Genomic DNA, 11,586 nt, shown 5'->3' with positions numbered 1-11,586 from the left:
GCGGAGAGGGCAGGCGATCCGCGGGCTTCCTGCGAAGCCGGGCCGAGGGTTCTGGACCACCTTCCCATTGGGCATCCTCTTGGCAGCTTTGGTTCTGCACTCGATTCACGCCAGGGCCCACCTGGTGGACCCCGGCTCCCGACCGTGACGGAGCCTGGCCTTTCCTTACCCCGTCAATGGAGTCTGAGCCCCAACCTGATGGAGCCTGACCCCCTGACCCCTCGATGGAGTCTGAGCCCCCACCCTGATCCCCCACCTTGAGGGTCTCCCCTAAAACCCCCGTGGAGCCTAGGCTCCACCCTGACACCCCACCTTGGCCTCCACCCAACCTGGTGGAGCCTGGACCATGATTGATGGTGCTCTCCTCTTTGAGCCCACCCGAGTCTTGCGTGAGACGACGACCAGAGGCAGCAAGGAGGTACCTGGAGGAAGTGCGCATGAGGGGAAACAGCCTTGCAAAGACCCTGAGGTGGGGCAAACCGGGCTCAAGAGGCCAGCAGACCCCTGACCCTGGGCTCCACTGACCCTGAGCTCTGGCCTGCTGGGTCCTCTTCAGATACCTCCTGGCTACCTGGACTTTGGTCTGGCCATGGCAGCTTAGCAAGCCTCTGGCAGGGAGGACCTGCTGCCTGGGGCCTCTCATGACGTGGCTGGCACAAGTGCTGCGCATTGGGCAGCTGTGGCAAGCCTCAGGCCGGGTGGGGGCGGCTCCCTCGTGTCCTGTCCCTGCCCTCTGAAGCTGCCATCTCAGCTGGAAATGGGAAAGGAAACATCAGAGGTGAGGTAGGCAGAGGAATCTAAGGAAGCCCTGGTCAGTGACAGCTCCACGTGCTGCTCAGAGCTGCCCTTGGCCCTCCTCCCAGGCCCTTCTGCCCCACAACCTGGGAGGTGGGGGGTGCCCAGTCAGTGCTGCCTGCCTGGTGTGCCCTCCTGGGCGTGGAGTGTTCACGGATCCCATTCTCTGAGGTAGGCTGTCCTTGTTGTCACAGAGTTGGTGTGAGGCAGCTCATCAGTAGACAATAGTTGGAGTTGACCCTGGCTCTTCCTTTGAGTTGTCCAAATCTCCCCACACCCCTCGCCCCAGGGCAGGCAGGGGACCCCTGGAAAGACTGCTCCTGGCCCTGGAACATCCTGGAGTGATGAGGGGGGGGCATTTTTTGCCAAAGCACTCTTCCCTTGGGGTGGGCACTCAAGGTTTAGACTGACACCAAGCCCGGGCTGCAGGGCCAGGTTGTCCAATCAGTGTCCCAGCTCCCAGTTGCAGGGACTGGCTTGGGCATCCGATGAGATGCAGCTTGGGGACCTGCCTTGGGAACAGAGAGCCAAGTTGGAGGGCTTCTTCACCATGTGGCCTGTGAACAAGGTGAGCTGCAGGAAAGCTGAGCCCATGGGCAGATGATGCGAAGAACCCCCTGGGTGTTCCTGGATTTGCCATGCAGGGGCAGCAGGGGCTCTGAGGTGGCATCAGCGAAGGACCCTGAGCTGGGTCACCCTGGTCATCGGGACCCAGGGTCACCACAGGGTCCTCATGAGAGGAGGCAGGAGGGCCAGAGTCAGAGGTGCTGCACCACTTGTGTGAATTTGTGGTAATTTAACTCTCTTCCTCCTTCCCTTCTTCTCCTCTTGTGTACAAAACTTAGGTGCTGAGGATCCCTGCCTCAGGGGGCTCTGGTCAGAGGGTGAGCAAGCTCGTAAACAAACCGCTTGGGGTAATAGTATTTCCTGTGTGTAAAAAAGCAGAGCTGACACAGTGGCCACACCTGTCACCTTTGACCCTGGAGGCTGAGGCAGGAGGGTTGCAAGTTCCAGGTCAACTTGGCAACTTAGGGAGACCTTGTCTCAAAAAAGGCTGGGGATGTGGCTCAATGGCAGAGCACCCACCTGTCACAAACCCTGGCCCAGGTGGCTCTGTCCCTGTGGGCAGTGACACAGTAGGCACTTTTCCCTGAGACGCAGGGTTCAATACCACACATCCACAAGGGCAGGGGCAGCAAAGGCAAGAAATAGCAGGAAAGAAGTGGGAGAGGGAGGAACAGCAGGCCAGGGCTGGAGAGCAGGGGCAGCAGCGGGAGGTGTGGCCGGGGCTCAGGTAGGCGCCTCCTGGCAGGTGACCCTGGGGTGGACCAGCATGGGGCGAGTAAGAGCCCTGTGGGTCTGAAGTCCTGTGTTGCACAGCAAGGTGGAGACAGGCTAGGGCAGAGGGCGGGAGGGGACAGGCTAGGGCAGAGGGCGGGAGGGGACCGAGGCAAATAGCAGCTGGGCTCTCTCAGCAACTTCTGGTGACACAGTGGCTGAAGAGTCCCACCAGCTGCTCCCAGATCAGTGCCCTAGCACTGTGTTCCCAGATGACTGTGTCATGCTGGGTCACACACCTGCCCCAAGCCAATCATGGAAGCCAGGGGACACTGGAATGCTCCACTTGGCCAGTGGTGCCCAGGTGGCAGGGGAGGGGTGGGCTGGTGGGACAGGAAGCATGGGGCCACCACTCATGTCCAGGATCCTGGGGCAGCCCCAGGGTGTCCCTATGCAGACACCGAGGAGGTGCTTGGCTCTGGGGCTGTTAGAAGTCATATCCACGTGGGGCACTCCCGAGGACAAGAGAGGCCCCTCTTGCAGGACACCACAATGCCTTGGAGATGGCTGGATGGCAGGGAGGCTGGCCTCAGTGTAGTCTCCTGGGCTGGCAAGCCATGCTTGCCTCTGGGCGTCCCAGTCCTCTGAGAGCTCACGCTGGGCTGCCCTCTCTGCTTGGCTGGGGGTTCAAGTGGCTGCAAGTGCTTGAGCCCAGGNAGCCGGCCTCCAGGTAGCATGCAGGCCCAGCAGTGTGGTCACCAGCCCCCAGGGCCCCCTCAAGGGTGTCCAGAACGGCCTGGCCCACACGGCGGTCAGCCACTGCCAGGCCTGGGGCCTCAAGAAGCCGGAAGAGGGCTCCTGCCCGGGCCACGAAGTCCAGCAGCACAAAGCAGGTAAGCATGCCTGCACGGAAGACGCCCCGCGGCACCGCCTCATGGTCGCGGCACTGGATCTTGCACAGCAGTGGGGCCACCACCTCCTCCGGGGCCTCGCCATCCCTGCAGATGCGCTTCAGCAGCTCGCTGTAGGTGCGGCCATCCAGCCCCGGCCTCTTCCTGCGGCCGCCGGCACTCAGGCACTCGTAGGCCACGCTGACATTGTTGTTGAAGGCTGTCCTGTGGGTGGGACAAGGTTGGGAGCTGTGGCCACTGCCTCCTGGGCAGATGCTGGCCTGCCCAGATCCCTCGCCTCTCCCAGGTCCCCTCTCCCCAGGGGTGGCCGCCTAACTCACCCTGTGAGATCCTCCTTGGTCCCCTGTTTCCCACCAGGGCAGGTGCCTGCCACTGCTCAAGCCCTGGTGTTCAGAGCACAGCCTTCTGCTGGATGACTGGCAGGCAAGCCATGGGCATCACGGGCAGGCTCTGGTGGGTCAGAGGCCTCGTCCCTACAACCCCACAGGCAAACGAGTGTGACTGCCCGTGCCTATTCAGAGGAACAGGCCCCCCAGGTGCTCCATTGCTCACCAGCAGCCTGAGGCCTGTGAGCCTACACAAGCAGAGCCCCCACAGCGGCCATCCTGTGGGTCCCAGAGGTATGGGGACACTGTGGTTCTGAGCAGGAAGAGAACCCCCAACAGGAAGCGGCTGGACACAGGCCTCATGCCTTGGGGCACATCATTCCACCTCCCCAGCATCAGTGTAGCAAGGGCTTGGCAAGTGCTGCCGCCCAGGTCAGGGTTAGGAATGGGCATGCCCTGCAGAGTGCTGGCAGGGATAGCCCCAGGGCAGAGAGGGGGCCAGACCAAGCCTCCTAGGGCTGGGTTCTCGACCTCCTGGCTGGCTGCCGTCTGCGGCCCTGTGAAGCCCTGGAGGCCAGTGGTGTGCAGGCTGCAAATGCTGACTGCACCTGCACAGCCTCTCAGTAGCCCTGGAGGCACCCAGCCCTCGCTCTTCTTGCAGGGACGGCACAGTGACCTCATGACAGGGCTAAGCAAGCGGGGTGAGGGGAGTGGCAACAGGGCAGCCCCGAAGGACCTATCTTCCTGCTGGGCAGTGGCCCAATCTGAGGGAGGCCACTGCCAGCCCCCTCCCACCCTTCTCAGGGCCCACTCTGGGCTAAACACCCAGAGCTATACCATCCCTGCTGGGAGGCACAAACTCCCCCGGGGCAGCCAGAGCCTCCGGCTGAGCTGCAGCCACCCGGTGTGGGGTTTCTGGTCCTGCATGTGAAGGGGCTTCCTGGCCCCACATCCAGCCTGCAGCTGGTTTCCCTCTGCAGGCCTCAGGCACAGGTCTCCTGCCCTCTGCCTGCCCACCCACTCTCTTGCACTGACTCCTTTCCCTGGAGGCGGTGGCTGGGGGGCAGGAGCTGGGCCCCTGTGGCTCCTGGAGCACCACTAGGCACTATGGGCATGCAGGGCTCTGCGGCTGCCACACCTGCCTTCCAGGGTGCCCTGGGCAAGTCCCTGCCTGTCAGGACCTCACCCTCCTCACTAGGAGGGTACCAGCCTGGTCCTTGCATTTCAGGTCCTTGCGAGGATGGAGCAGACTGTGCCACAGACCTGGGGCCGTGCCCAGTGTGTGGAGTCCCACCCGTCTGTGGCTCAGGTGATGTTTGAGCAGGATCCTGGCCCCAAGTCCAGGAAGCACACAGCAGTAACCACAGCAAAGGCTCCAGCCCCATGACCAGGAGGCACTGAGGTGTGACTGCAACCAGTGAATCAGGGTGACACCCAGGAAGGGGCAAGAAAGGGAGGAGAGGCACCTCCTTCCAGGCTGCCTCACTCCCCCTAGGAGTGTCCTGCTGCACCACCCAGAGATGACAGGTGCACAGAGCACGGCACCATTCCCCTCTGCTCTGCAGTTCAGGTCGGGCAGCCAGCCAGGGCAGCTTGCAAAGCTTGCCCGCACTTGCTAGGGAAGAGAACACATTGTCTCGAGGAGCAGCAGCAACACTATTTTCACCTTTGACCAGTGGCTCTCAGTGGAGACCCTGAGCCATGTCAGACATGTGTGGTCACAACGGGGGAGTGTGTGGTATGGGTGGGTAGAGGCCAGGGGCTCTGCTCTGCACCCTGCAGTGTCCAGGGTGCCCACCATTGTGGGCTGAGGCTGGGCCCTGGCCAAGACTAGCCAGTCCTCCATGAGTACTTTTCTGGTGACAACATGTTCAGGGACACTGTGCAAGAGTCCCTCTCATCAGCAATGAGGTAGCCAAGGAGGCCCCATCGGCTGAGCCGTCCGACTCCTGGCTCTGCCCTGTGGTGGGCAGCCATGTGGCCTTCAGACACCATTACATTCTTGTGCTCCAGGTGGCCTTCTGGCCAGCAGAGAGGGCTGAGGTGACTTCTCCCAGACCTGGCATCTTCAGCTCAGCCTCAGTACAGGGGGACAGCATACAGCTACCTGGCCCTTGGCTTCTGCTCCTTTCCACCAGCCAAGAGCTGCTGCCTGCTGTCTGAGGAAGGGAGGCAGCGGCCATGGTGTCTTAGGGAGGACAGGAGCAGGCCTGGACCCATGATCACGATCGGACGCCATGGGAGCCCGGGAGCCTGTCTTATTCATTCACTCCTGGCTGGTCCCTGGGAAGCCAGGTGACTCCAGGGCCTTCATATCTGCCACAAGCACCCACTGTCTGCTTCCTGTGCCCCTGCCACTCTGACTGAACTCCAGCCAACAGCTGTGACACTTCCATTCTGGGGGACCAGGGATATCATCATATCATCCAGAACCTCAGGTAGGGGCCTTAGTTGAGAACAGGTCCTTTGCAGGTGTAATTCCTAAGATGAGGTCATGCTGGAGAAGGATTGGCTGTAATCCAACACCTAGTGTATTTACAAAGTAGACGGAAGGCCAAGGGGGAGGACAGAGGGATGGAGTTATTAGTCACCACCAAGGTGCACTACAGTCTAGAGCAACCACCAAGCTGGAAGAGGCAGGAAAGACCTCCTCTAGACCCTCTGGAGAGAACATGGGCCTGATGACACCGTGGTTTCAGACTTCGGGCCACCTCAACAATTGAGAAAATTAATTTCTGTTTTAAGTTACTAAATTTATGGTGATTTTTAACAGCAGCCCTAGGTTATTTTTTTGTACCAGGGATTGAACTGAGGATCACATAACCGTGAGCCACATCCCCAGCCCTTTTTAAAATTTTGAGTCTGGGTGTTGCTAAATTGTTTGGAGCCTCATTAACTTGCTCAGGCTGGCTTTGAACCTATGACTCTCCTGCCTCAGCCTCCAGAGCTGAGGAGATTACAGATGTGGGCCAACATGCCCACCAGCCCTACAAGATGAACATAAACATCTTCATCTGTGACAGCTGTGCTTGACCTGAGCCACCACATACGGAGCCCCGCCACTGATCAATTTCCTCCTGGAGGCCACTTCTCCTGGCTCTTCATCTCTGGCTTTGCCTTCCCACCCACCCTTTCTGCGGGCTCTGCTCTTCTCTCCTGAGGCCTTCTCAAATCCCCCAGTCTACAACGGCCCCATCCCAGCCCGGTCTCAGGCAATCCAGTCCACCTTCCCGCTGTGGGCTCCTCGTGCCAAGGAGCCAGTCCTACTCCCCTCCACTCCCATCACTCCGCCTCCTGCCCACCTGCTCCTCCTCCCAGCCCCCACCCCGTCCAGCTGCGCTCAGACTCCCAGCTTCTCCGGCTCGGGCAGGGCTGCCCTGAGGGGCGCCGGAGTCACCGTGGGGATGGACCGAGGCGCACTGCGTGCTGGCACACCACTCCTAAGCCATCACGCAAAGCCCGCCTCAGCCTCTGCTTCTGGGTCCCCCAAAACACCGCCCACCAGCCCCAGACAGTCGCCCAGGGCTGATGCTGCGTGTTAGACAGCTTCCCAGTCTGCTGCAACCCTCACTCAGGAACTCGGCCACCTTGGGAGTTCAGAACCGTCCCATCCGGGACACAGACCAGTAGCCCCGGCTCGCCCCACTCCAGGCTTTCCTCCCGCGGGCCACGCTCGGCTTTAGTCAATCTCCAGGTCCAGTTATTCGTTTCTGGCTTAAGGGATACGGTACCCTCCGACCTAGAAAGCCCCCAGCGGCAGCAGAAACGTGCACCAGCCCGCAGCCGGCACTGAAGGCGAAGTAGCAGTACTCCACCCCGCCCAGGAGGCGAGGACGACAACTCCCAGCAAGCTCCGCGCCCGGAAATATAGCGCAATACCAGCCCACCGGCTCCGGCCAGGAGGCCGCGAACTACAACTCCCAGAGTGCCCCGCGCCCCGCAATAGGCCGGGAACTGTAGTCTGGCCGCCGCCCCGCCCGCACCTCTGTGAATGGTGAGCCAGGCGAAGGTGCCACAGCGCGCGACCCAGGCGCTGCTGCTGCAGCAGGAGCTGTCCCGGGGGTTCTCCGGCGCCGCCGCTTGCCGGAGAGCGCAGGCCCATGTTCTCGAAGTAGTGCGCCAGAAAGGCGATGGGCTCCTCGGGCCGCGCCTCCAGAACCTTTAGCAGGGCAGCGCGCAGCATCTCGGTCACGCCGACCTGCCGCAGGAAGTCCTCCTCATTCTCGGCGGCCGCTTGCGCCCGGGACACCGACGGCCGGCCGTTGTCCGTGAAACTGGCCGCCGGTGCTACCGCCGGCCGCCGCTTCTCCACTGCCGCCATCTTCACTGAGGGCACTGGGACCGGAAGCGCCGCCATGTCCCACGTGCCCCGAGTTTCCTGGGCGGCCATCTTGGTTAGGGGCAGAGGGCGCCCGAACCCTTTGCGAGACTCCGGGAAATAAAAGGGGCAGGTCACCCTTTTCCTTGGGTCCTAGTTGGTATTCTCCCTTTGCTTCTCTCTGCGTGTATCGAGTTGGTCTGGTTTCGGCCCGGAAACTGAATTTTGCCAGATTCTAAAATGGTTGCTTAGCAAGGCCTTGGTTTCTGGCATGAAGCCGTATAGCTTGCCATCTTGGTAGTGGGTGAGTCCTTCATTAGCATGGTCTCCTAGCAACCGTTCTCCTCGGGTACCAGCAAAGTCCAACCTATGGTGCGCCAGTATGGACGCTCCCTGACTCCAGGACTGAGCGTCCACCCTAGATCCTTTTCTGAGTTTGTCGAAAGCTTGGGGCTCGGGCTGAGCTCCTCCCGGCCTTTGGCCTGTCTCGGTCTTCGTAGAGCACGCCATGTGGGGGACCCCACCTCGGACATCCTCCAGTTGTGTTGGAGGTCCACGCGCTCCTACCCGACCTAGCAGCCTGTTCACGAGTCGCGGACCTAGGCCGTTACTCTTCCTGACCACCAGAGGGGCGTTCTACCGCCGCGTCCGTTGTGGCTTTAAGCACTTCGGTGGCCCCCTGGGCACTCTGGCCAGGGTCCCTCCTCCCCCGCCTGGCATCTCAGGCTCTTGGCAAGCTGACCTCATTTCCAGTCGCTTCCCCGCCCCCATCTCCAGCCTCTCAAGCCGTGCAATTTCCCTCGATCAGCCCCTTGTCCTGATCTGCCCAGGCGACCCCCATCAAGTACTTTCCACGTTCTCTGGTGAAGCTGCATTGGGCCTCCCCCAGCCCAGGCCGCAGGGGCTTCCAGCGCTCTGCCCAGAGGCGCGCTTCTCTTTGGGGTCAGCCCGGTGTGCGGGACAACAGGGGTGGCGCCAGGCTCGCCGCACCACAGGAATCACCAGCGGTTAGACCAAGGGGCCTTTATTCTTCAGCTCCGGGCCGGGGGTGGGAGGTGGGCGGTGGGCCCAGGGCGGGTAGCTCAGCCAGCTGGGGAGGGGGCTTCCTGTGAACCGACCACCAGTGTGGGGGGCAGGGTCGGCCCTCTCCTGCCCAGGGCGGCCGGTGCCGGGAGAGGCGGCGCTGCCCGCTTAGTGGCGCACCGGCAGGAGCCGCAGAGAGACGGGCTGGCCGGCGGTGGTGGCGGGCAGGGGTCGACAGCGTCTCCACAGGCGGTAGGCGAGGGGCGGCATCAGAAGCAGCCCCAGCACCAGGCTGCCAGTCCACAGGGCGGCGGGCGGAGCTGGAAGAGCGGGAGGGGCTGTCAGGAGGGCAGCCGGCGCCGGGGTCCCTGTGGGTTCCCAGCGGCCTGCACGCGAGCAGGCCTCACACGTGCCGTGCGGCTGGCCAGCGCGCTGACCTGTACCCTGCCTCGGGACTAGTGTGGAAATGCAGAGCGTTAGAAAGAAAAGCAGGGGCTGGGTGTGGCTCAGCGGCAGGGCGCCCGCCCAGCACGTGTGAGGCCCTGGGTTCCACCCTCATCGCCGCACAGAAACCCATGAATCAAGGTCTGTGTCCAACTACAGCTAAAAAACGTGCGTAAAATATCAGATTCAGACTCTTATGTTTATGCATTGAGATGATAAGGTCGGGAACATCTTGGGCCCCTTGAAATATACTCATCACACTCCTTGTTTTTGCTTTTTGATTCTCCACAGGGGTGGGACCCAGGGCCTGGAGCACAGTGGCCACCCCTGGCCTCAGCCTGGAAGCTACAGCCAGGGGAAGCCCCTGGACAGAGCCTGGCACTGCAATTTCTCACCCAAAGTTTTGATCCAGAGACTCTGCCCCTCCCGGCTCCTTCCCGGGCATCAGAACTCACAGGTTTTGGGGATCACCATCTGGATGGGCACATAGAGGCTGACCACTTGGCCACCCGGGTCCAGGCGACACTGGAAGAAGCCCTCGGTTCTGGAGCCGTCTGGAGGCAGCCTCAGCCATGCCTGAGCCCCTGCCTCCCTCCTCTTGTAGGCTGCCAGGCCCCCAGGAGCCAGGGTCCAGTGCACGGTCATGCCAGGGCCACAGGCCGCTTCACACAGCAGCTCCCAGCTGACCTCTCCATCCAGTGCAGGCTCCAGAGACCAGTGGATCTCTGGGCGGCAAGTCCTAGTGGAGCTGTTAATCCTGGGGGTGCCGGTGGAGCCCTGCTGGGGGGTGGCCTGTGGGGAGGTGGTGGTGGAGGGCTCTGATGAGGTTGGGTCTGGGCGCTCCAAGGAGGTCTGGCTGTGCAGGACTGGAAACAGAGTGACCGTTTCTTCTTACTTCCCGAGCCTCATCTCCCCCTCTGGACCACCCACTGCTCCCTCTGGGCTGGACCTTTCAAGCGGGTCCCACTCCTGGCAGCCCCGCCCTGAGCTGCTGCCGCTCCCTGTGCCTTGGTTTTCTCAAGTGTAAAAGGGGCGAGGGTCACCCCACCCCCTTGGGCTGCAGCAGAGAGTAGCGAGGGCACAGGTGCTCAGGACACCTTTTAACATGGAATAGGAATGGGGACAGGGTGTGGACTGAGGCTGGGACCTTGTAGGATCTAGAGAACTCCTGTAGCCAGGCACCATGTCTCACCCCAGTAATCCCAGCAGTGCAGGAGCTGAGGCAGGTTCAAATCCAGCCTCAGCAACTTTGAGAGACCCTGTCTCAAAATTAAAAAATGAAAAATAAAATAAAAAGGGCTGGGGATGTGGCTCAATGGTTAAGTGCTTCTGGGTTTCTATTCTTGGTATCAAAATCCAAAAACCGCCAGGCACAGTGGCACATGTCTGTGATCCTGGCAGCTTGGGAGGCTGAGACAGGAGGATCACGAGTTCAAATCCAGCCTCAGGAAAAAGTGAGGCGCTAAGCAGCTCAGTGAGACCCTGTCTCTAAATAAAATACAAAATAGGGCTGGGGTGTGGCTCAGTGGCCAAGTGCCCCCGAGTTCAATCCCCAGTATCCCCCCAAAAAATAAAAACCATCTCTGTGTGCCCCCTTCATATGGCCTCTGGCTTCTACTCCATTTCAGAGCTCTGGGTTAGAAACCAGGACCCAGGGGCACTAGGGAGTCAGGGGTACAGGTGGAGAGTGCACCGAGCTCCCCTAGGGATGTTTCCGGGGCTTGGAGATGTGTGTAGGATTCACCCTAGAGACAGGGCATTGCCTGTGCTCCTGTTGTGGCTGCTGAGGATATCACTGTGGATGAGACAGATGTCCCTTGGCAATGCCCATGGTGGGGACAGATAATGGGAAAAAAAAGCATAGGATGTCAGGTGTTAAAAATGTGGTGGAGAAATACAAGGCACAGGAGAAGGAGCGCCTGGGTGCCTGTGGGGGTGGGTAGCTGGGGAGCCTCACTATGGTCACCTTGGACAAAGATCTGGGAAAGGTGAGGAGGAGCTGGGACTGGTCTGGAAAGGTATTGTGGGCACAGGGGACAGCCTGTGCAAAGGCCCTGAGGCTGCAATGAGCTTCACTGTTGTGTTGGAGGAACATGAGGAGGACCATGGCTGGAGCAGAGGAGCAAGGGGTGTGGAGGGCAGTGTGGCCAGTTCTGCCTGGGGAGGGTGGACCTGAGCTTTGACCCTGACGAACATGGAGGGACGTGGGCAGAGCAGGGATGGATCCTGAGGCTGGCACAGGGCAGGAGCTGTATCTGTTGAATTAATGATTCTCTCTGGTGGCCACAGGGTAACAGACTAAAGATGGATCCCAGGACAGACTGTGTGAACAGCTCCCAGGGGCCGAGACACACAGGTGGATGAATGTTGCTGTCCAGGCTGGAGAGGGGTGGGCCTTGGGGATGCCAGGACCCAGGAGGCTCACCTGGAAGGGCCCGGCGGTGGCTCAGCTCCAAGCCAGGGAGCCTCATGGTGGCCTGGCAGTGGAGGG

General features: G+C 60.9%; 3 protein-coding genes and 1 long non-coding RNA gene across 4 annotated transcripts in view; 2 read left to right on the top strand and 2 right to left on the bottom strand.

Annotated features, from left to right (window-relative positions):
* Positions 1–11,586, bottom strand: part of Cdc34 (cell division cycle 34, ubiqiutin conjugating enzyme) — a gene marked incomplete at its 5' end in the record, with an annotated part of 24,434 nt that overhangs the window by 7,038 nt on the left and 5,810 nt on the right. The window lies entirely within an intron of this gene.
* On the top strand, positions 708–10,394 carry LOC107157222. Its single transcript, XM_048811615.1, has 4 exons — positions 708–778; positions 1,259–1,363; positions 1,641–1,709; positions 9,387–10,394. The coding sequence occupies exons 1-4, from the start codon at positions 758–760 to the stop codon at positions 9,915–9,917; spliced, it is 726 nt and encodes a 241-aa protein (XP_048667572.1). The 5' UTR covers positions 708–757; the 3' UTR covers positions 9,918–10,394.
* Tpgs1 (tubulin polyglutamylase complex subunit 1) lies at positions 2,711–7,669 on the bottom strand. Its single transcript, XM_015503778.2, has 2 exons — positions 7,294–7,669; positions 2,711–3,188 (listed from the first exon to the last, which is right to left on the bottom strand). The coding sequence occupies exons 1-2, from the start codon at positions 7,665–7,667 to the stop codon at positions 2,726–2,728; spliced, it is 837 nt and encodes a 278-aa protein (XP_015359264.2). The 5' UTR covers positions 7,668–7,669; the 3' UTR covers positions 2,711–2,725.
* LOC125619093 lies at positions 3,187–6,187 on the top strand. Its single transcript, XR_007350586.1, has 2 exons — positions 3,187–3,604; positions 4,539–6,187. It is a non-coding gene; the product is annotated as an uncharacterized LOC125619093 (long non-coding RNA).

The sequence above is a fragment of the Marmota marmota genome, unplaced genomic scaffold (assembly GCF_001458135.2).
Source record: "Marmota marmota marmota unplaced genomic scaffold, marMar, whole genome shotgun sequence".
NCBI lineage: Eukaryota > Metazoa > Chordata > Mammalia > Rodentia > Sciuridae > Marmota > Marmota marmota.
The sequence above is the reverse complement of the archived record's forward strand: the minus strand, read 5'-3'. Positions and strand labels throughout refer to the sequence as shown.